At 53.7% G+C, this 22,832-nt stretch overlaps 5 protein-coding genes across 5 annotated transcripts; 2 read left to right on the forward strand and 3 right to left on the reverse strand.

Annotated features, from left to right (window-relative positions):
• Positions 1-731: 731 nt before the first annotated feature.
• On the forward strand, positions 732-3,663 carry J4E93_002867 (uncharacterized protein; the record flags this gene model as incomplete). The annotated part of the gene is made up of 2 exons (XM_049340808.1): positions 732-3,500; positions 3,562-3,663. 2 exons carry the CDS (start codon positions 732-734, stop codon positions 3,661-3,663), a joined length of 2,871 nt encoding a protein of 956 aa, XP_049201690.1.
• Positions 3,664-6,292: 2,629 nt separating this feature from the next.
• J4E93_002868 (uncharacterized protein) lies at positions 6,293-8,567 on the reverse strand (the record flags this gene model as incomplete). Its single annotated transcript, XM_049340809.1, has 2 exons — positions 6,293-8,138; positions 8,281-8,567. The coding sequence occupies 2 exons, from the start codon at positions 8,565-8,567 to the stop codon at positions 6,293-6,295; spliced, it is 2,133 nt and encodes a 710-aa protein (XP_049201691.1).
• A 2,736-nt stretch (positions 8,568-11,303) lies between these two features.
• On the forward strand, positions 11,304-12,190 carry J4E93_002869 (uncharacterized protein; the record flags this gene model as incomplete). The annotated part of the gene is made up of 2 exons (XM_049340810.1): positions 11,304-11,580; positions 11,691-12,190. The coding sequence occupies 2 exons, from the start codon at positions 11,304-11,306 to the stop codon at positions 12,188-12,190; spliced, it is 777 nt and encodes a 258-aa protein (XP_049201692.1).
• Positions 12,191-12,797: 607 nt separating this feature from the next.
• J4E93_002870 (uncharacterized protein) lies at positions 12,798-13,493 on the reverse strand (the record flags this gene model as incomplete). Its single annotated transcript, XM_049340811.1, has 1 exon — positions 12,798-13,493. One exon carries the CDS (start codon positions 13,491-13,493, stop codon positions 12,798-12,800), a length of 696 nt encoding a protein of 231 aa, XP_049201693.1.
• A 4,241-nt stretch (positions 13,494-17,734) lies between these two features.
• On the reverse strand, positions 17,735-22,482 carry J4E93_002871 (uncharacterized protein; the record flags this gene model as incomplete). The annotated part of the gene is made up of 2 exons (XM_049340812.1): positions 17,735-22,351; positions 22,435-22,482. 2 exons carry the CDS (start codon positions 22,480-22,482, stop codon positions 17,735-17,737), a joined length of 4,665 nt encoding a protein of 1,554 aa, XP_049201694.1.
• Between the last annotated feature and the right edge of the window lie 350 nt (positions 22,483-22,832).

The following is a 22,832-nucleotide window of genomic DNA, read 5'->3' on the forward strand; positions in this document are numbered from 1 at the left end:
TCCGCTCGCGCCAGGACGTGCTACTGCCACCATCTCCGCGGTCGCGGTTCGACGGTGCCCACTGACCGCATCATAACTTGCCAATTGTGGACCCGGATACGCCCACTCCATTTGTGCCTGTTGCCCGACTCCGCAGTAAGAATCCTTTGCCGCTTGTTTACTTGTTGTTTACCCAGCAATCGATACTGAGCCGGTCGGCTCGGAGGAACTGCTCGCACCAATGCATTGGCAGGGTACCCGGTATCGTTGCAGGCATGCGGTCCAAGAAGGCAGGGAGGTCCGCATCCGAGCCATACGAGTCCGTGCCCCGCGGGAGCTGCGAAGATGGGGCTCCATAGCACTCTATCTGCGACATCTATGTCGGCTCTTCCTGCCTTTGCAACAGCGAAGATCTTCCTTGCTTCTGTAGTAGAGGTGCTGCTCTCCATAACTGCACTATCCTAACAAATCATGTTCGCAAATGTTGACATTCCGATTCTTACCAGGAGCTGCCTGCAAACACCATGCAGACATGCTCAGGTAGTCGAAACGGCCCAAAAAGCATCGCGGCTACTTAGACCCTGCATATATCACGTGATGTGGCTGTGCTCTGTGGCGCATAACCAGCAAGCGCGACCGACCATCGTGAAGCGGTCAATACACCTAATACCGATGCCAACATCCAGCCCGCCATTATGATACCATTCCCTTTACACACTCATTGAAATCCTTCACGCACAAGAACAGACATCATGGACGACCTAGCCGGTCTCGACTGGTCGCAGCCCGCCAAAAAGCCCGTCAACACCCCCGCGGCCTTCCCACCCTTCCGCCAGAGCCCCACGCCTCAGCTCTCTGGTCGATCCACACCCCTCTCTTCGCTCTCCGCGCAACCATCGGGCTTAGGAGCTGGCTCCAGCGGTGCGCAGCCGTTCAAAGTGCCCTCAAAACCAGCGACCCCCGCAAACGATAGCTTCGCTGGTCTCGTGTCCTCCAACAAGTCCAAAGCACCGACCAACAATTTGTCGCTACAAGAACGACAGAAGCAGATACAAGAGGAGAAGGCAAGACAAGAGGCGGAGAAGAGGAAGCAATGGGATACAACCTTCGGAGCTGCCGAGTCGACGCATTGGGACACGTTGGGAAGTGGGAAGAGCACGCCAGAACCTGCGGCATTTGGCGCACCGCGTCCTTCGAACAACCCGTTCACCAACCACGGCCTATCCAAGACTATCAATAAGCCCTTCGCAGGCTTGGACACCTCTTCGAGACGACCTGAGGTGTCTTCACCCAGCGAGGCTGATCTTCTAGCAGCATTCAACTCGGCAGCTCCCGTAGACCGCTCAAGCCACTTTCCCGTCCCCACCCACAGCAGCGGCAGGAGCACTCCTGCTTACAGCGCCAACGTCTCCCGAGGCAACACACCACTACCGCAGCCCTCCTCCGGCAACAATGCGCTTCTCGACGACGATGACGATATGTTTGGTCTCAAACAGATGGCGCAAAAGTCCACGTCGCCTGCTCCAGCACTAACGACCATCGATGCCGACGACGATATACTAGGCTTGCTAGGAAAGCCAGTCTCAGAATTCCAGCACAAAGAGGAGCCTCAGACAGCGCCCGTGGAGGAATCTCGACAACGAACTTCTCCAGGCCCTCAGAACGCGCATGACAAAGCTGTTGCTGAACTTGTGGATATGGGCTTTCCAGCTGAAAGGTCGGCGATTGCTCTTGCGACCACTGATTCTGGGCTCGACGTGCAGGCTGCTGTAGGATGGCTGTTAAACCAGGCGCATGCCGAGGCGAAACAGAAGACGCATTCGCAGAGCCAGGACAGATCACGTGGAGAGCCTGATGAGTCTGACGAGCGCCCAAGGCGGGGAAACAGCAGGTCCAATGGGCGGGAGTCGTCGAGAGAACCACGGGCAAGCGGCTCTAGACCCGCGTGGATGCAAGACGATGAAGCGCGAAGTCGTTCAGGCCAACGTAGACAGGAAGGTCAGGAAAAGGATGTGACCCAAATGGCTTCAGAGATTGGCAACAACCTGTTCAAATCGGCGAATTCTCTCTGGAAGACGGGCCGCAAACAAGTACAAAAGGCTATGGCCGATTTCCAGCAGGAGGGTGATCCAAACATGCCAAAGTGGATGAGAGACGCTCAGGCTGCGGAAGCTGCTCCTCGTTCAAGTCGACAGCAAAAGGCCGAGGCGTCGGCTACAGACGAGGCCATGATGCTGGAAGCTGGTGGGCGTCCCACGAAGCCATCCCGGACGAGCGACATGCGCCACCAAGCCGAACCGCTACCTGTACGACAAAGAAGAGAGCAAGAAACCGGACGAAACGGTTACCCAGATCGCATGTCATCGCAATCGCCGTCACAGCGACAGCAACCATCAAGTCTGGACAAACGACCAGCAACGCGATTGACTCGGCAAGAGGTAGAGGAACAAAGCTCTCAAGCATATATCAGCCCTGCTCGCCGGAAGAAGACTACACCGCAGCCACAGCCGCAGACTGAAGTGGATCTTTTCTCTCCAGACCCCACGCCGCCGTCAAAGCAGTCTTCGCGCCAACCAACGCCTGCTCAATCCAACAATCCATTCCTCCAAGCAACATCATCCCAGAAAGCTCGAAGTCCGGCTCCTACGCCAACGCCACCCAGGCCAAAAGCACCGCCCCGGCAAATACCTCCAGTGTCATCCTCCGCGCTCAGCTCATCTTCAGCCGACCGGCAAAGAGGCTCCGAAGCATTCAAGCGTGGGGACTACTCTGCTGCACACGCTGCCTATTCCTCTGCGCTGAGTCCTCTGCCAAGCAATCACCCAGTTACGATAATTGTACTCTGTAATCGCGCAGTTACTAACATCAAAGTCGGCGACCCGAAGGCGGCAATTGCTGATGCTGACTCGGCTTTGGCGATAATTGGCGTGTCAAGAGGAGAAGGAGAGAAAATTGCTACGGGTGGAATGGAAGGCGAAAAAGACATGAAGGAGTTCTATGGCAAAGCTCTCATGCGAAAAGCCGAAGCATTGGAGAACATGGAGAAATGGGCAGATGCACATGGCGTATGGAAAGAAGCCGTTCAAAATGGTGTAGGCGGCGCAATCGCCATTTCCGGCCGCAACCGCTGTGAGAAGGCCGCAAGTGGGAATAACAACGCCCCAGCAGCTGCCAAACGCCCACCTCCAGCCCGCAAGCCCGCTGCTCCTAGACCCTCTGCCATGTCGGATCTCGGTGGTGGTCCTACCAATGACTCCGAAGCCGTCAAACGCATGAAAGCCGCCAACGCCGCCGCCGAACGTGCAGACGATGAGAAATTCGCCCTTACCGACCAAGTCGATGCCAAACTCATTGCTTGGAAGGGTACCAAGTCAGATAACCTGCGTGCGTTACTGGGTAGTTTAGATAAAGTGCTCTGGGAGGATGCAGGATGGAAGAAGGTCAACATGGGTGATCTGGTCATGCCGAACAAGGTCAAGATCATCTACATGAAGGCTATTGCTAAGGTGCATCCTGATAAGGTATGTTCTCCCCTCTTCCATGTCCACAACAAAATGGTTTGTTAATCTGGTTTCGTTACAGATATCCCAAACGGCCACAACAGAGCAGAAGATGATTAGTGCGGCTGTGTTTGCCACACTGAACGAGGCGTGGGATAAGTTCAAGACGGATAACAATCTGTGATCTATCTAGCTATCTCGACATGATGAATCAAGAGCAGATCAACTTAAATCATTGTTTGAGGTGTCCTACTGAGTAGTCGAGAAAAGGCACGTTTGCTGTAGTAACCGTGTCATCCTGATATCCTCTTTCCTTACTCTATTACGTCTAACGTAGGGAAACAGGGGCAGCAGATCACCATCACTGCACTACCCATACCTATTCCCTCCGTCTCCAAGATGAACTTTAGGCATCTTGCTGCATCTCGGTGACTACTTTGGGTGCAAGAGCAGAGGGACCTGCCACTGCGCTTACACCCAATCGTTCTTCCCTCCTCGAGAGCGCTTTGTTTCCGCTCTATCCGCACGAAGAAACGGTAGTGGTGGTGCCTCATCACGGCCTCGGCATCGGCCACAAGCAGCCAGCTAGATAGGTATGTTGCGTCATGCCGAGTTTCCGTCCAACGTTTGAGTATCCACCTCATGTCTATTCTGCGGAGCAAAGCGCAGTAAGAAAACCTAGTTCCATACTATCTTTTCAAATGAACTGCACCTGATGGCGAAGTAAATTGTGAAACATAGCAAAGCTTGGCAAAACTTTGAAAATGTTTTTCGCCTTCTCTTGCAATGTTCCTTCTCTTTACGCTGACGCTGGGTTTTGCATCCTGAAGCGGAAGGTGCGCACGTGCATGAACGACCGGCCCTGGAACACCTGGGCAATGAAGCTTGTACTCGTGTGACGTGTCGTGTTGAAAAGCTAGATTTGTGGAATTTGGTCCACTAATGCTGTCTCTTCGGTTATGCGGCTGATGGAACATATTCTTGGTATGACACAAAGACGACGACGCAGGTGATGCTGATGGGAAAAACAAGGACAAATCTGGAACGCATTTTACGAGGCACATTGTCGAAATCGGACCGGACACTGAGAACTCGCCGGTCGCGCTTGCTAAATTGCTTTTGGTTTCCGCGAAATTACGTTTCGGGTAGTTAGTAGTAGGTCGGTTCGTGTCCCGCCCGGTAGTCATGGAGGAAAAAAAGGGAGCGGTACTAGTATCAGAGTTTGGCACGTTTTATTAGGGCATTTGGTCGAACTTGTGGTGGCTGCCCAGGTAGACATTGTCATGTCATTTCGTGTTTACTCTGGGACCGCTCGAAACAGACTTCGGCTAGACCTCAGCTCCGATAGCTTGCTTCTGCTGCTCGAACAATGAGGAGACGATGATCTTGTTTGCTTGTTCGCTCAAGTGCGCTGGCAAGTGCCGACCTCAGGACAGTCTAAAGCGGGAGTTGGTACGCCAAAGTCTTAGTTGCGGGCTATGAGGCCGTGTGTCACGTTTCCGCCTCTGAGAAGCGCGTGGTCGGTAGTTTCCCGTACTACCGGTAGTCGTGGACTTTTTGCTAGTTACCCTTAGCGGGGAGGCACTACCGCCTCCTTGCGCTTTCGCATCCAGATCATCGCTGCCGTAACATACATACCGTGTGAGTGATGCTGTGATCAGCTGGCACGTATTCGGGCTTTCAGTGCCACAGGCCTGGGCGATACATCTTGGTACCAATGGTGATCGGTCGTAAAGTGCATATGATGTCGTCATGATTATCTCCTTGCTGTACATCACTTAGCCGACCACTCTCGAACTTCGATCCGCGGGCCTCCTCCTTCGTATAACTCATTTGTCTGTTGTTGGATGATGGGTGTGGACCGAAGGCGTCCCGTTGGTGGTGGTGTGGAGCGTTAACTGACCAGGGAAGAGGGCGATAATGGTCGACTTGCAAGTCACACATGAGGTCCCTTGGCTTGATCTTCGACATTGTGGCTTAGAAAGTCCCGCGTCCCCGCATGAGTCAACCTTGTTGCTTGCTTATTGCGGTCACGGCGCAAGTGTAGCACCCGAGGTGCAAGGTACGGGTACTCTAATTCTGCGAAGCGGATTCCGGACAAAGCAAACGTGTTGTGTGAGGGAGTACTGCAGTGAAGCTCGATCATGCTGTGATTACGCCGCCTCACTATGAGCAGTATGTACTGCCTCGACTCTACGATGTGAGATATCCGCTGTCTCGTAACATTACGACCGATGGGACGGAGTCCTCGAGTAAGTTAAAGATTCTGTTTATAGTATCTTTTGATGGTACAAAGTGCCAATCATTATGCGTACATGATCTTGGTAAATGATAATTGTACAAAGCCGCTCCATGACACATGGCCGAGAATGAAAATAAGACTTGAAAGACAAGAAAACCAATACAGCATATACCTTCGCGAAAGCATACTCCATCCATTCAAGGCTTTTGTGAGTAGTACGAATACGAATTTTTCGTGAGTTCACAACTTGTAGCCAAGACAGCGCCGTGGGGATAACATGCAACTATCGTCCATACACGAACGCAATCCCGATGGGCTATTGGAACTGAATCGCTGTTTAGCCCTTACAGATGTGTACTCTCTGTCAGAGTGGATTCTTGCTGATGCTAAGCGCGTTGGCCAGACGAATGCGGTTTGGAGATCGGGCCGAGGTTTATGCAGCGTGAGACACCATTGCATAACCACAGACCCGAGACAATTACAAGAAGTGCATGCAAAACCGATGTGGTCCAAGGAAAAGACGTAAGCCGGCATTGGTTCGTGGAATAGCAAGTATCGATGGACAGGCATTTTACTGACTCGTAAGCTGACCCACAACGCCGAAAAGCAACTGGTCTTCGGTCTTATACAACGCATCATCGTTTCCGAAAGCCGTCTCAAGACTATTGCCGATCCTCCAAAAATTTCCGTAACTTCCGTTGCTTATGCCTTGGCTCTGTTGTGCGGCAATGTCCCTGAGCTGCTTGATCCGGTTCGATACTGTCTTCTGCTGCGCTTTTGCAGAAGCCCAAACGCCTGCTAATTCGTCGATACAGGTCAGTGTAGTGTCGAGGGTCTCGATCAAAGTCGGCAACGAGGACAAGAGCCCGGCAGAGGTTAAAACATCGACCGAAAGCATGAGCGCGTATCCAGGGAAGGGCGTCGAGAACGAGAGGTCCGAGGCAACGGTGGGCGAAAGACGTTGGCGGCTAGCTGGAGCTAGGGAAAGCATCATCGACAGGAAGTTGGACGCCATGCGTAGGGCTCGTTCCAGATTTCGACGTTGTTTGTCCATTGGCAATATGTTGACTCTGATATGGCGATTGAGGCGGATGATTGTAGCGTAATACAAAGCGTGTATAGACACGAAAGTGCCTGCGTATCCTGCAACCATGCTATTGTCGAGATTCCGTGGGCTGTAATGAAGCTCCTCTGGTAACATCGCATGCCATGCGTCCAGCTTGTCGTTGATACGCGTGTAGAACGAGTCGTAATGTCGTTCATAGGTGCTTTCGGGTCGACGCGCAGCTCGACTAGTGAAGGTAAGGACTTCGCCCCATAGCGTCGATATCAGGCATAGATGCGCCATGTGGCCCAGGACGGGGCTGGGAGCGGCACTTCCACTCAGGAGATCTTCGTCCAGGATCGGCGCGTTACATGGTGTCGATGCATCGTACATGCTGTCCAGGCATGGGAGCTGGACGAAGGCATCTTCCAAGTTGAGAACGAAAAGGGTCCCTCCAAAGAAGCCATTGTATCGCTGTTGTTGCATCAAGTCAACGGATGCTGGGACCTTGATGACGTCGTGACTTACATCCATGAGCAGTCCGGACCAGAAAGTGCGACGACAGCACTCCGCAAACATTTGACGATCTAGCCCATAACCCCAATCGGCATTGCTATCAACCAGCTCTTTAACGCCTTCTTCGGAGTTCAACTTTAGGGCACTTAGGGCTCGCAGACCAGCACCACAGTAGTCCCACGCTTCTTGGGACTTGCCCCGAGCAAAGTGATAGAGCGCGAGCATCAGCCGAGTCTGGCATAACTGCAAGCTGAATTTCCCGAACCGCTTTTCTGCTGCATATGACGCAACCGAAGCAAACTTCTTTCCCAGGGCTTTCTTGTCCCCATCGACCGAGAACAGTGAGCCTATAGCCAGGACTGAATATAGAAGCATCAAGTGATCGTGGTTCTTGTCGCGAGTACCCTCTACCCATGCGAGGAAGGGTCTACGAGGAAACATGCCGTAGGTCGCGCGACCCGCTTGATTGAAGTAAAGATCCAGTAGGTGCATCGTCAGACCAGGGTCAGTCTCGAAAGGATCTTGCTCCCATTGGAGGGCAAGTTGGTCAGAGTAAGAGCCACGTCCGGGATCGTCCAGGCTCTGGTCATTTGCCGAACCACTCCAATCCGAATCATACGACTGTACCGACATGTCTCTCGGATCCGTGCTAGTATGGTGGCGGTACTTTCGAGGTCTGAACGGGGTTCCGGAGTTCCATGTGTCGACCTTTCTTGATGAGTCTCGCAGCTCTCCGGGAGCTTTGTTTCGATCTGAGTTGGCTGCGGGACTCAAGACTTCGGACGAATGGTTCTTAAATAGCGGAGCGGAGTTTGACGGTGATGTCTCGCCGGATGCATTGCTTTGGTTGAGTCCTCTACCATTGGTTAGTATTTGTCATTCTATAATACAGCTATAGTCCTGTCTGATCCGAAGTGTATAACAAGTCAATTAAGTCAATGCGTTCCACATTCTCGAATGAGAACAGAAGGGAACTGCAAACAGGGAGATCCACTTACCCTCTGCATACTCTTTGCGACTTGGCGCATTGCTGGCATTTTGGATACCCGGGCTCGCACTTGATCTTCTTCTCCCGACAGGTAAGGCAAGCCTGCGCGAGTCGCTTTCGAGGCTTTCCCGCCTTCGTAATGCCCCACGAAGGGTTCACGGCCTCGCCGTCTATTGTAGCCCGACAGTAGGTACCGTCCTCGTAGACATAGCATGGGCCTTCGCCAGGTATATCGCGCTGGCCCACACACCGCGATGATCGTACCGGAGCCCGTGAGGAACCCTCCAGTCGTCTCATTCTGACAGGCCTACTTGGGTCAAACCCTAGTTCTTGCTGAACGGAGTGGGTTGTCATCGTTCCCGTCGCATCAGACATGAGCGAAGCTTGCCGGAGTCCATTTCCCGCCAGTTCATGCTGTGAAGGATGTGCAAAACTCTCGCGCCGTTGGAGATCTACTCGCCCGACACCAAAGCCAGAGCCGGGTGTTGACGACGTAGTGGATGTGGTGGCGTTTGTGGTCGATAGAGGTTGACGGTGGTGGTAGGGTGTTTGAGAAGCGATAGCATTATGCTCTGGATAGCCATGGAAGTAACCATCATATTCATGCCGTCTCTTCAGTGTCGGACTTGACGACCCGTAACGACCACAATGGCTGTAAGGTACCGGAGCGCCGCCCGCTCTCAGCGATGGATCAGACGACTTCTTGTCCAGTAGCTCTGGTTCCAGAAGCGTGCGAAGACTTGGTAATTGCTGCGCATTGTTATGACTTCCACTGGAATCTCTGGGGCGAACGTGCTGACTGGGGGCAATGATTTCTGGTCGAGACGATGAAGCATGATGTGCTGGGTAAGGGCTGTAGGATGGCGGAGGACCTGAATGTGAGGGTATGCTGGGTGGACGACTCATGTTGAGAAGCATAGCAGGTAAGATGGGTTTTGATGTTCGGCGCTTGAGGTGGGATGATTTCCACGGTACACCCCGTTGACCGACCACATGAGGGAATATGGAACAGTAGGAGCTATGGACTGCCTAGGATGCTCAAGGGATCCAGGCACTGCTCAAGGCTTGACACTGATGCAGCCACGGCATCAGCTAGTAGACAACCTAACGGGTACATAAAGGTACGTGAAGAAGTCAGGAAGGTGGCCAACGAACAGAAGCGTCTGGCCTTGACTAGGATGTCCGTTGCAGTCTAGAAAATAGACCAAAGAATCAACAGTCCGTGCAGGGCTGACGTCTGACGACTGAGCACCGCTGTTCCGGCTCCGTATGAACCGCAACCGAAGCACAAAGCAACAGTGCATGTAAGAGCGTATGTAGGGGCGACGCGGGAAGAACTTACAGATGCAGGGATTAAGATGTGCGGCGCGGGCGCTCCTTCTGGGCGCAACTGACACTGAGCACGCAGCGAGCACGGCTTCGGTTGCTTGAACGCAAGGCAAAGGATAATAGTAATAAGTACAATAATGCCGGGTAGCAAAAGTGGAGGGTGGGCGGACGACAGCGGGACCCTGTGCTCGGCCAGTCAAGAGGTTACCAGGAGGCCCTTGCAAGAACAGGCTTCAAGGAGGAGCGACCGCGGCCTCCAAGTAGGTCAGCTATTATTCCAGTGGCGTGCAGTGACGGACCGCCAGGGACATGGTCGTGGAGCCTTTGCTGTTTGAGACCCGAAGATGCTGGAACCTACCAGGGTATGAGCAAGCCAGCCGGAATATTGGCTGCAGATATCGAGTCAACCACCCTCTGCGGGCTAGATAGCGTGCTGCGTCAGATGCAGACTGATGCACGTTACTGCAGTCGTGGATGGCGCGTGGGCAAGTGAGCCCCAGATCGTACCAACTGGCAGCTGGCCAACCGCAGCTAATCCGCTAATGACCTGTGCAGATCATGCAGCGTGGGCTCGGAATGCAGCGAACATGTCCTTGCTATTTTGCCGCGAAACTCTGGGACCTGGCGTTAGGTTCTGGAGCGGATCCGACCAATAAGCTTCAGTTAGATTGAGGCCAAGGGCTGGAAGCAGCTAAAACGTGCAGCCACCATAAACGACGCCTTTCGCTGCAGGAGAAAAGAGGGCAAATAAGCCGCCGTCAACGATGCGAACAGAAAGACAGGTGTCCCGGCGGCCGGCCCTACGGTGCCCACAAACAGCCTTTTGTCCCCGCTCGACAATGGACTGGCTGAAGCCAAATGCTGACACGAGCGATGCCGTTGTCGTCAGCGAAAAAGGCGCCGACAAATCCCAGCTAAAGCGGCACCAGAATCCGATCGGAACGAGCTCACAGCAGCCGTTGAGCGGGCGATTGAGACCATCTCGATCCTCTTACGTCCCGGATCCCCTAACGCCTCTGGCCTTGCTTGCATGAAGCCAACTTGGCCCGCTCCGAACGGCTCTAAGCTTAGCGGTCAGTTTCTTGACTGCAAGCTCCCGAGTCAATGCACATCTTCGGGCGCCTTGAGACTCCATATAATAAGGGCTTTCTCCGGATGCTCTGGTGGCTTGAAGACGAGATTTGGTCTGTCACATCATCCGGCCTAGCAATGGAAGCGCGTGCTTGTCGTGCTTGTCGTGCCGTCGAGGCTTGCTGCAACGACGATGCAGGATCGGCTGTCGTTTCCCGTTCTCGGCGATGACGCCCTCAAAACCTTCGCACCGCCCGTATTTATTATGAGACAAAGGACCGAGTGATCAGGCGAGCGGCCGGGAACTGGCAAGGACTAAGGCGCAGGCACAAGCGGATCGCCGTTGAGCTGGACCGAAGCGATGCGGCTTGCGAGTCAGTGCAAATGATGGGGTATCAGTGTATCGGGAACGAGAGTGCCAAGGTCACATGCACGCTCCGTCTGCTTACGTCGCTAGCGCCGTGCCAAGCCAGCTCCGAAGTTCTTTGTGCAGGTGCGACCGGGCGACTCGCAACAACAACACCAACGCTACTGACCGTGCCGGCAACCTCTTTGTCGACCTCGTGCATGCAACCAGCCTCTAATCCAGGCCCATCCTTTCTAACATCTTCAAGTGTACAGAACTTCTGCAGCATGGCTCTCGAGTCGGGCCACCAAGATCAGGAGCGCAAGTCCTCGCCAACTGCCGCTGCGCAACCGGGTGACGGCCGCGCAAGTACCCCGGAAGTCGCATATGTCAAGCCCGCCGATAGGGAAACTAGCTACACGTCAAGCGCCTCTGCGCCTCTCCCGTACGATGGTGGCGCGCCTCCCCTCCCCGACGAGCCTGTCCCAGACGAAGAGGACGATGGCTGGGAGCCCAGGTGGGAGCCCAACGCAGGCGCCTGGTACTTTCTGAACCGCAAGACCGGTCTTTCGCAGTGGGAAAATCCACGCGTTCCGACTGCTCCAACCCACAGCCTCGGCTACGACAGGTTTGCTAACTATCATCTTCTTTTCGTGTCTTTCCCAGCCTAATAGGTGCACTCTACAGAAACCCTTACGCTGGCGCCGCTGCACTGTCATCAAGCTCTGGCGCGCCGGGTACCAGCCCACCACCAAAGCGCAAGTGGGGCGGCTACAACCCAAAGATACATGGCAGCTACGATCCCAACGCCGACTACGCCAAGGAGGCAGAGAAGGAGGAAGAGGATGCAGCGCAGGCCTCCGCTGCTGCAGTCTCCGCAGCTCGCAACGCGCTCCTCCCTAGCAATGACTACACCACAACTGCCCAGTTCAACCGTTTCAACGGCAAGCAGCAACAAGCTGGTCAAGGTCCTGAGATGCACAACGATGAAAACAAGAGTCATCGCCAGATGAATGCCTTCTTCGATGTTGATGCCGCCGCCAATAGCCACGACGGACGTAGTCTCAAGGCAGAGCGTCGCTCTCAGCACCTCAGCAAGAAGCAGCTCAAGGAGTACAACGAAAAGCGCCGAGCCGCGAAGGACGCGAAGCGCCGGGCCTGGCTTCTCGACTGAGCGTGTGGGCGGTAAGAGAGAGAGAAAAACAGTGCAGGTCCCAACGTGTACTAATGCAAGCTAGGCATGGGCAACACCCTTGAATTGATGATTGCATGTCTATCTGTCAAGGTAGGGTCTCACGTCTGTTCTGGTGCCTTTGGATGCGATAATATAGCATGATGGGACTGTGCGTCTTCGCTCGGCGTCGTGGTACCAACCACACATGTTTTACACGGGCATGACGATTGCTCATTGTGTACTCGAGCGGATGACCAATGATGAGAGCCAGTCTACTTTTTGGACTAGGCGTCTGGATATAGGTGGCATTTCCGGCAGGAGTAAGCCTCTATTGCTCGTAGTCACAACTGGAAGCTAGCAAGGTCTTATACACTTCAGTGCATGACCCATAGATACAATGGCATTTTTGTTGCCTTGTTCATCAACCAATACCGCTCTCTTGTGCGCCGCGTCCATCTTTCTATATCTTGCCCCGGAACCGTGGCTGTCTTGCACAGGCCCGCGCCACGTGGAGCTCGGCCTTCCCATGAACCCGATGCCATCATGTTCCTTGCAGGTCGCACGCCGTCAGTAATATATGTATAGTGCGGCCAACGATCCAGCTGCTTCAGCCACCCTTCGACACGACATCCTGGGTATTCATGTCCGCCATCTGCTTCCGAACGCCTTCCACTGTCGGTTCAGCTGCGACCCCTTGCGCCGATGCATTGCTTTCTTGGGCGCGCCCCGCTTCTGCATCTGCATCATCCATGTTGTCATCTGCGTCTCCGGCTTCCGGTTGGCCATTCTGTCCAATGCCATTCTCCAGCTCTTCCACGGCTCCGAGCAGCCAGTCTACCACCTCGTTCTTGTCGTTGATCTCCGCTTCGTAGACTGCATCGTGGCCCGCTCGGTTGATGATGGTGACGTCGGCGCCGGACTGTACTAGGAGTTTCACGCTTTCGAGGTGGCCGTTCAACGCAGCCCAGTGAAGGGGAGTGTTGCCTGCATCGTTGACGGCGTTTAGAAATGCCGGTTCGGGCTTCTCTGCGCCTGTCGAGAAGAGCAACTTGATAATATCTAGGCGAGTCAGAATGGCTTTCGACCACGCACACCTGGAAATATTACCGTTATGGCCATTGGCAGCAGCATAGTGCAGTGCGCTATTCTTCGAGTATGGGTCGATAGCCGCAGCGAACAGTTCCGCTTTCGATCGCTTGGTCTGTGTGGATAGTTCGGAGACGTACGAATCGAGTTCGGAAGGTTCGTTTGCGCGCGCCAGGTACAAGACCTCGTCTATAGCTTCTTCGTCTAGTCCTGCCATCTCTGCTTGTCGGCTTGCGCTTTGGGGACCTCTGTGATTCCGAGTAAATATTTTCTGACAGGTCTGCCCAATGAGGAAAGCGGGGGCGGGGTGCAAGTAAGCCTGCCAGCTGCTAGTCCGGAACCGGCCGTAGCTTCTGAAGGACTTCTCGGGGCTGCAACCCACCGTTCGTGGCCGATGCTGCACCTGCCCACTCATCACTCTACATATGCAAGTGCGCACGCTGCCTGGCCATGCACTATACTCAAACAAGGGGTTTTACCTCCTTATCTTCCTCTCATCACCGACATCTCAACTTGATACTGCACCCTTACTGCAGATCCTGCACTGTTAATGAGAAGGTATAGCAATCAATCTATGGAAGCGCTAGAAGGTCAATACGCATGCACGAACTATGACGTGCAGCAATATGCTCTAGCTTGTCCTTGACTGTCGGTGTCTACCGACTTACATATTCCGAGTTGCTCCTGGCTCGCTTGTGCATTTGACAGATTCCTTCCCACACCGGCTTTGACAGACTGACACAAAGACTCAGCACCAGCAGAACCGGGAGGACGGTGCTCTCTGGATTTACTCTCGATACCTTCTTCACGTACTATATCATCTCCTCGACTAGTAGGAACAGGTTTACGAACAAAACAGCTAATGGCTATCGCATGCACTCAGGTGTACGATGCTACCTCTCAAGATCATTGGCTTTTTTGTTCCAGCAGCCAACTCACGAGTCGGTACTCATTTGACACGGCTGAGCGTTCGGATGTGTGGCTGTGTCACAATGGGGACGGGAAGCTCCCACGCCACATTGGAATTACCCGGTTGCCGTCTTGTGTCGGAGCGGTAGACTGGGTTCATTTGAGCCTACTTTGGTTATTCTACTTTGTTGAGAAGCAAGACGAGCTGAAGCAGACCTAGCACGCAAACGGAGTTCCCGGCTTCGCTTCTTCCCTACATGGTCTCATTCGTCTGCGGCCTGCAGAAAGAAACGTCTACCTATGCGGCGTACGTCATGAGAGTGTCGGCTCGCCTACACCTGCCACTTAATACTCAGCTCCCCAACGCAGGTCGGCTCGACTGCTTGGAGGTGTTCCCACTCAAACCTTCATCCTTCCGCTAACCCTTGCCCAAGCATAGATTGCGCAAGGTCCATTGTACCCTGAACCTGGTCTTCCCGCGAAAATCCAAGATCCCAACAGGCTTGGGCAAGCAAGTACCTCGGAGACTGCACTACGCGTCTTGCCGAGGCCGTTTCAGAGCTTCAACTCGGATTCCCACCAATCGCGCCCGACAGAATCGGTCCGATAGCGAACGTCTGATCAGAAATCTCCCAATGTCCAATCTAGAGCGGAAGAAATTGTACCACTGTTAGGTCGCTGATGTGATCAAGGCCTGGACATGTGAAAGGAGAGATTGTCACTGGGATCGGCGCGGACCTTAATATCTACCTAGATGAAGCTGGAACATTGTCCGTTCGGATCAGAGCCGAACCTAGTCATGTAAGATTAGAACCACCCAGGCCAAGCTGATATGAATAGGCGTTTAACTTCAGAGACACTCCGCACTCCACACCGGTTCCTTGACGCTTGCTCGTTCGCTTCAGTTGTTGAAAATGATCAGGCGTATCGCTTGCCGAAAGCAGACATCACCCGAGAAGTCACCCTAGTGCACGCCGTAGCCGCGATCCTAGATCGGCAACGTCCATCAAGGCATACGGCGCCGTGCGATACACATACAGTAAACAGGAACAGAATAGATCTTCATAGAGATAGCCCTGTTCGCAGTCATTTCCTGATATGGTCCCTCCTGCGTGGTCACATAGGATGCCGGAATGTTCACATCGAATTACCCATTTTCTACCAAGATGACAACAATCGAGCACGTTGCAGAGATGTTGCACGCGGCAGCAGCCGATCGAGCAATCTCTAGAGCGGCACCATAAATGCACCCGCACTGCTTTCCATTTCACGCCGCTTTAAGGCACAGGTGCCATTGGTCTTTCGTGGACATTCTCAAAAGTTACTTTACTTTTTAGCCTTCCCACGCCGCACACTAAGTTACCCCGCGGACGTGAAAGTCGTAGCGATGCCAGCGCTAAGGATTGGGCAAGGGGGAGAGGCGGCATTTGGACGCCACTACATCGATAGTAATTCCTGCATCTGGTCTGGTGCAGCCAATGTACCGATGCTCGACTAACGGAAGCCGCGTATCACCTCTCGGAGGTGTGGGTATCGCAACATTAGCTCTCGGCTCACATTACCCTGCTGCGCCGCGTGGCTGCATCAACACCAACACTTCAAGCCGTTTGTCGACAAGATTCGTGGAGCTGTAGGATTCCTTCGACGCCTGCAGCTTCCAAATCCTTCCTGTGCGGCCAACTTGAAGGTCAGCAGCGCATTATGTCTTATGCAAGACATCGTGTCGTACATGGGCAAAGTATGCTACATCTCCACTGAGGCTCGGTAAGCCCATAACGTCTACGCAGATGTCGATCGGTGTGATAGGCCGGCTTCGGGTGCCGCTAGCTGCTCAAATTGTTGAGAAGGACAACGTACCATTCCAGGACATCCACTCCAGGCTTTCAGAGAATTCGCTCACGGGGTCCATGTCTTGAACGCTTACGTCTGAGGGGTTTTCTTGACATAGATCCTGCAATATCTGTTCCTCGGAGTAGGGTCACGCTAGCTCCCTTGCTGGCTAGCCAATGAGCTAGCCACGGCATCCTATCCGAAGGCAAGACCCTTCCACTGCGGCTGTCACTACCGTCATTGCCAGCCAGACGGGAGTTACTCCTACCGCCTAACCTACCGATAAGGCCCCCTCTTATTCGAAATGACTCGGACTATCGTGGGCTCTGTTCTTCCGATCGCTTAACAAATCGCATCTTTGAAGAGGAGTCATGATAGCTCCACAACGAAGGCACTTTCATTCGGTTCAACGCTAATTCTAAACGGCGGTGCGCCCTGATGAGCGCTGATCTGGCGGGCCGGCATAGAAGCTTTCGCATGATCTCAACAGCGGGACATGGATAGACAGGGACCTTAAGCGCTCTTCGCGATCCTTCGCTTGCGGAATAGAGCGCTTGCTTCGACGAACTTTTGCTCAAACGAAGGATGGACATGCACACTGCTCGCTCTTCACATGCCAATTCTGTCGCGTGTCTCGCAAGGGGCGTCAACATGCTTTAGCAGGACAGCTACACTTTTGTTAGACGTGATTGCAGTGCCTTAGCGGACGGAACGGGTGACATCCATCAACGGGGCATCCGATTCAGGTTTGTTGCTCCTTCTCACCATGCCTGTCTCCCTGCCTTCATTGCCATTACGGCCCATCACATGCTCTGTTGCGTATTGGGTTTGATGGCAACCGTGGCCCCTTTTGACTACCGTCAAACAGAAAAGTCAGTAATAGACTAATGTGTGACATGCTCTTACTAAGGCAGTCACATGGATCGTGACACTGGAACTGTAGATGTAGCGGGAGGAGGAACGTGTCTTCACGGTATAGTTATGTGCACAAGCTCCCGAGCTCCTGGGCTCGTTGAGTGATCTTACGTACAAACAGCCGTGCTTGCGCTGCCCACTGCCTAGCATGCAAGAAGAGCTTTCGGGCCGTAAACAAATTTGCATGGCGATTATCATGACAGCAACTGCTACGCATGCTCTGCAGTCGTTCCGTTCGATAGCATGCATCAAAGTTTCTTCTTCAGCACAACAGATCCTTCACTGCGCCTAACGGCGTGGCGCATGCTTGTGCAGCTCACTGATGCATGCTGCTGGTACTGGCAGAGAACGATACCAGAACTGGACAGATTTTTGATGATACCCACACTTGCTCATATACTTGTCTAAAGGTACTCTGCGGATGCACGGAAGTACAACGTCAAAAGTTCCTCAAAGCACGTACCCAGGCATGCATAGGTATTAAGATGGAATATGCCCAATACGAGGCTTTTGATTATTCACATGATATCTCAACGCCGGGAAGGTAGTGGAAGCGCTCTCGTGCTGTGTATGCTACGCTAGCTGGACAATCGTCGACAGAATAGACAAGGAAAAAAGAAAAGATTTGGGCCTTGCGCCGCGCTGTGTGACATCCGAAAAGTGAAGCTGATGGTGGTACATGTATCCGAAACGCCTCCTGCACATGACTTCGTGCTACGTGTATGTACGTGCCATGTCAAACGCCTGATACCATCATCTAAGAAGGAGACCTTGAACAAAAACAAATTGAATCAACAAAGACGTCTACTCCTCGATGAGAGCGCCTAAGATCAAGCTCTGAATGACAAACTCCGCACATGTGATCTTCACCTTGTGCCCATTCACTTCACCTTTGACGAGAAGCTCTTCTTGCACTTCAGTCTCATCCCTCTTCCTTTTCTTGGGCTTCTTAGTTTTGCCATGGGCGACAGGCTTCTCGGTACCGAGCAACGTTGAGGCAGCCTCTGCGACACCGCCTTCGCCGTTGTCCACATACACCCAGTCCCACTTGCCGCTAGCGAGCATATCGGATGCACCTGCAAGATCAGCGCAGCGACCGACTGTAGCAGACCCTAGAGCGTGGGAGAGGAAGACAAATGGCTGTCGCTTTTCAACTTCCTTCTTCGATTTGCCGGTGATAAGAAGGACACTCTGGCCTTGGAAGAGAGGATAACGATCTTGTATGATTTGCGCGAAGGAGACGTCCTCGCCAGCGGGGTCGTAAGGAGCCATTGTGCGGGATCGCACGACACCGTTCGGATCGAGGAACTTGGAAACACCAGCGGGCAGAAGGTATCGCGTAAAGGGCACAGCGCGAGATGCGTTCAGTGAGTCATGAATCCAGCGAAGATGCAGACACGGAACATTAAGGGCGAGTGCTTGAATGTACTTGGTGCTGCGAGAGTGAGAATCAGAGATGAGAGCGACGAAGCCCAGGTCTCTGTATGCTTGCTTGAGCACCAGTGCAGCTGACCCCTCGATAGTAGAGGCCGATCTGCGACGGCTCTGGGATGATGTTGGTGCCTCACTAGGCTCGCTTTCAAAAAGCTCGTGGAAACCTTGTTCCAGGACTTGTCCGCCGTTGCTCTTGATTTGCCTAGCAACAACCTCTTTGTCCACGTCTGCTGCAGTAGAAGTCAGAACGAAAGCCATGTTCGCAAACACGCCGCTGCCGGATCGGGCGGTAGATGCCACAGACGCGGCGCGTGTGGTAACGTCTTTCAGCAGTGATGGTACCCCTGTTCCTCGTCGGCTGAAAGAGGGCGTTGTGAATGGATCAGCAACAGGAGTGCCGAAATGAGAAGCTGACTTGGCTGGCGTGATGGCTGCAGAGAAGTTGAAAGACCGATCGCGAAGTCGCTTCCAGAGTGAAGCGGTTAGGTAGATTTTTCTCACGGGCACGGATATGTGCTCCGCTGGCTGCATTGCTTTAGCTTTCGGCAAGCTCTCCCGGGCGCGTTCTTCCAGAACAACTGTCGTATATCCGCGTTGGTCAGTAGTGGGAAACTCCGCACCACTGAGGTCATCGATCCTGTCCTTGAAATCGACAACGGCATAGACGTTCTTTTTCATACCGGTTTCATCAACCTTGACTTGATCACCCCTACGGAGACTCAAAGCACGAACATGCACTGCATCCATTGACGTAGTGTTACCATCGTCGAAGCGGATCTGCAACTGACGGGCAGTGGCTTGGCCGAGGCATGTGGCAGGATAGTAATGGCTGCCTGGCCAGGACGCGAAGACCCTGTTTGGCACAATGATTTCCCCTGGTGGGGTTGTGACACGTTGCGATGGAGTTTCTAGAGGTATCTCGGCATTGCTCGAATGGGGTGCGGAGCTGATGGGCTCATCCGGCTCAACGGCAGCGTCGAGCATCTCGACATCAGCTGGTCTATCGACAACTACCTCCCGAGGCTTCGTAGGAGTGAGTGGAGTACTTTTACGCACGTCCAACGAAGGCTTTGGTTTTGCTGGTGAATGCGCCGGTGAAGACACGCTCTGCAAGAGTTCTCTGGATACTGGTTTTAGCGCGCCCTGTTTGTCTTTCTGGGCTCTACTGGCTTTTGGCAAGATCTTTGACTTCAAAGATGTTGTTCGTTTGTATGGGGCCTGTACCGCTTGTCTTTCACGCGTGGCGGCCAATGCGCCCTGACTCTCCCGTGCCTGAGCTGACGCAGTCGGCGGAGTGTCCTCAGGCGCGTGCTGAACCTGCTCGAGACGGGGTGATTTGGGCGGCTCTGTGAGTGCGTCCTTGTCTGTGGTCGGCTTTGGTGGACTGCGAAAAACTTTACGCTTCGCAGTGTATGTAACCTTGCGCCTTTTTGTAGACGGAGGTGCTGGTGAAGTTGAAGCCATGAAGGCATCGCAATCGTCATCCTCAAGACCACTCAACCGTGGCATTTCAATCTCTTCGTCTGGTGCTGACTGCTGTGTCTCGGGTAGATTGTAGATGTCATCAATAGAATGAATACGATTGTCTCCACGGATCACATCGCTTCCGTTGTCTTTTGAGCTAGCAGGTGCTGCCTTATTCGGCCCAGATAGGCTATGTTCTTCCTGGGCGGTCTGGAAAGCCTCTGTACTGTTGGTCTCATGGGGTACAGCAACGTCGTCCCCTGTGGCTTCAGCAGACGTGTTATCTGTGAAGAACGTGGGTTGCGTCTCATCGAGCGCGTCAGTCTCTGGGACAGTGTTTTGACGTCGCATGCTCGGTGGCTTGGGTGGCTCCGTAGTCGGATTATGCCGTGGTAGATCACCATCGTGGATGTCATCCATAGGTTGATCTTGTTCAAAGGTTTCTGGAACTTGCTGGTCGGTTCCCATATCCACTTTACCGGGTTGGACGAGATCCAGTTCCTCATCGGACCTTTCACCTTGGAGTTCAATTGTAGCATTGCCCTCGAGCTCATTTGCAAGCGGTAGATCTTCGTCCTCAACCATTACGGTGTCTTCTTCTTCGATGGTCGGTGTCGCAGTGTCCCGCTCAGCTGCTCCTTCTACGTACTCGTCGTAGGTGTGCTCATCGTATTCCAGATCGCCTTCCTCTGCTTCTGCATCTTCAGGTCTCAGGAGTGGAGGGCTGCTGGGTACGCGCTCTTCCCCGTCGGGGGTCTCGTCGTCGTCCAGGCTAGACTTGGGTGGCATGGGAGGCATTGATGAAGAGATGACTTGACTCGTATACCCGGTCTTGGTGGCCATGGTAGTCTGGTTGATACTGTATTGATTCATCGATGGTGACGATGGGAATCGTAGCGATTTTGGTCGTGGTACACTATCGAAGTCTGCAGTTGCATCCGGTTGCGAGTCCATAACAGCGATTGATTCCTTGCTGCTAGGTGGCTGGTTTGTGTCTCGTAGATATCGCTGTGTCTTATCGTTCTGTAGTTGCGACTCGTGTTGCAGCTGCGAGGAGGGAATTGCTTGTTGGGTAGAAGTTCGTGAAGTGCGGTGAGGGTGCGAAGAAGTCTTGGGAACCTGTACGCTATTGTCGTTGCTATTACGTCTCACTCTAGTCCGTGCGGTATGGGCCGCATTCTGTGACGACTCGTCGGGCGATTGTCCGGTATTGTAGTCTTTCACCCCGTTCCCCAGTATGGGTTGTGACTGCTCGTCCATTGTCTCGTCATCGTCATCCTGGTATTCACCATGTTCGCCACCTCGTGAGTTTCTCGACTTGACGGGCGACGGTAAACCGACGTCCTGTATACGCTTCCTACTGGATCGCGACACCAAGGGGGTTGGCACCGAGATGTGTGACAAAGAGCTGGCAGCCCGACGATGAGCATGCTCCTTTGCCTTCTGCGCCTTCACTTTCCGAGACAGCTTTTGCCAGCTATCCTGTTCTATGGGCAACCTATGCTCATCTCCTATAGAAGGCCTCCGCTTCTCCTGCGATTGCTTCATTGTGACGTATTCGGCTCGTGGTTCGCTGGATGATCGTACGATAGGATCGGTTTTGGGTGTATCGGGGCGCATGGCTTTGATGGGGCTGGAATATGCGGGAATCGGACTGGAGTGTCGCAAGTGGCTGAAGTTGGGCGAAGGGCGCGTGAAAACTACATCTTCTGTAATACCGCCCACAGCGGGCGAGGTAGGCGCCTGGGTGTTGTTGAAGGCCTGTGTGAGCGAGATATTCTGTATGCCGCCATCGCCTCCGTTGTCGAAAGCTGGAAAGAACAGCGAGGGTGAATCAGCGGTGGCAGGCGTGGTATTTGTCCGCACGGCCGAGCTCAGCATCTGGCCAGAGTTCCCCCTGTGCCTGTCTGCCAATGCCGGTGTTTGGAACTTGAGAGGACTTGTAGGCGCCATGCTGTTCGGCGCATAATCATCTTCGTCGGCGTCGACTACGGTAGGGCTCGTAGGCGTTGGCATGTGCTGGTCTTGGCTCGATGCGACAATGTCCATCTCATCTGTAGGCAGGTCGTCGCCATTGTCGTCGTCGGAATGGTCCACGAACAGCGATTTGGGAGGATTGACCTCTTTGCCCTCGCTGGTGTATATGCCGCTCGTCCATGTCTTCAGCATCTGACTGTCCGGCTGGGTGTCGCCCGGCGCGTCCATCATGCTGAAGCTGTTGTACATCTTGAATACGCGGTCCCCGTGTTTTATGTTGCCAGTGGCTGTGGGCGCGCTGTGATGGGTGGGCAAGGCGGCGGGCTTGACATGTTTTGTGATCGCGGCGCGTCGTGGGGAAAGAGCGCGGTTGAACGGGGAAAGCACGACGGGCAGGTGCAGAGAAACGCAACCCGTGTGCTGGGCCGAGGGCAAGGCTAAAGGAGCGTAGTTGCCTGAGTGCGGGCTCTCAGTCGATGTGGTGAAGCGAAATGGCTTGTCGCTGCAGGCCCGCTGCTTGAGAGCCTGGGAGAGTTGCGATGGGTCCTGGTGTGGCGTCAGTCAACTCGAGCGATCGGCGGCCGGGGTCAACACGCTATCCAGACGCGACGCAGAAGACGGGTACTCACATCGTAGAAAAGATCCCCAAGCACCGTGGGGGCTTGTGAGTCTTCCATGGCGAAAGCTCATCTCTGAGCGCACTTCACAGTAAGGCGCGGATTCTCACTTTCTTTCGTGGTTGCTGCAAATCAGCCGAGACGGCTACGCGCCAATAAACGCGTGATCACATGTGCCAGTCAATGACCAAGCGTTGCGCTTCCCTCTTCGCCGCCTTGGGTTTGACAGGCGCATTGGTCCCCGCCTAGATTAGACCGCCATCTTCCATTGCTTACTGACACTGCGTGCCGTGCATTCTTTCAATTCGTCAAGGTCTGTCGGTTCTCCAGATAACACTACCTTGGCTTTCGACATGGTCAGTCTATTCTCATGTCCTCATATAGTTTGATCGACTGCTGTTCGTGCGCTT

This window comes from Alternaria ventricosa (genome assembly GCF_023758065.1).
Source record: "Alternaria ventricosa strain BMP 2768 chromosome Unknown scaffold_4, whole genome shotgun sequence".
NCBI lineage: Eukaryota > Fungi > Ascomycota > Dothideomycetes > Pleosporales > Pleosporaceae > Alternaria > Alternaria ventricosa.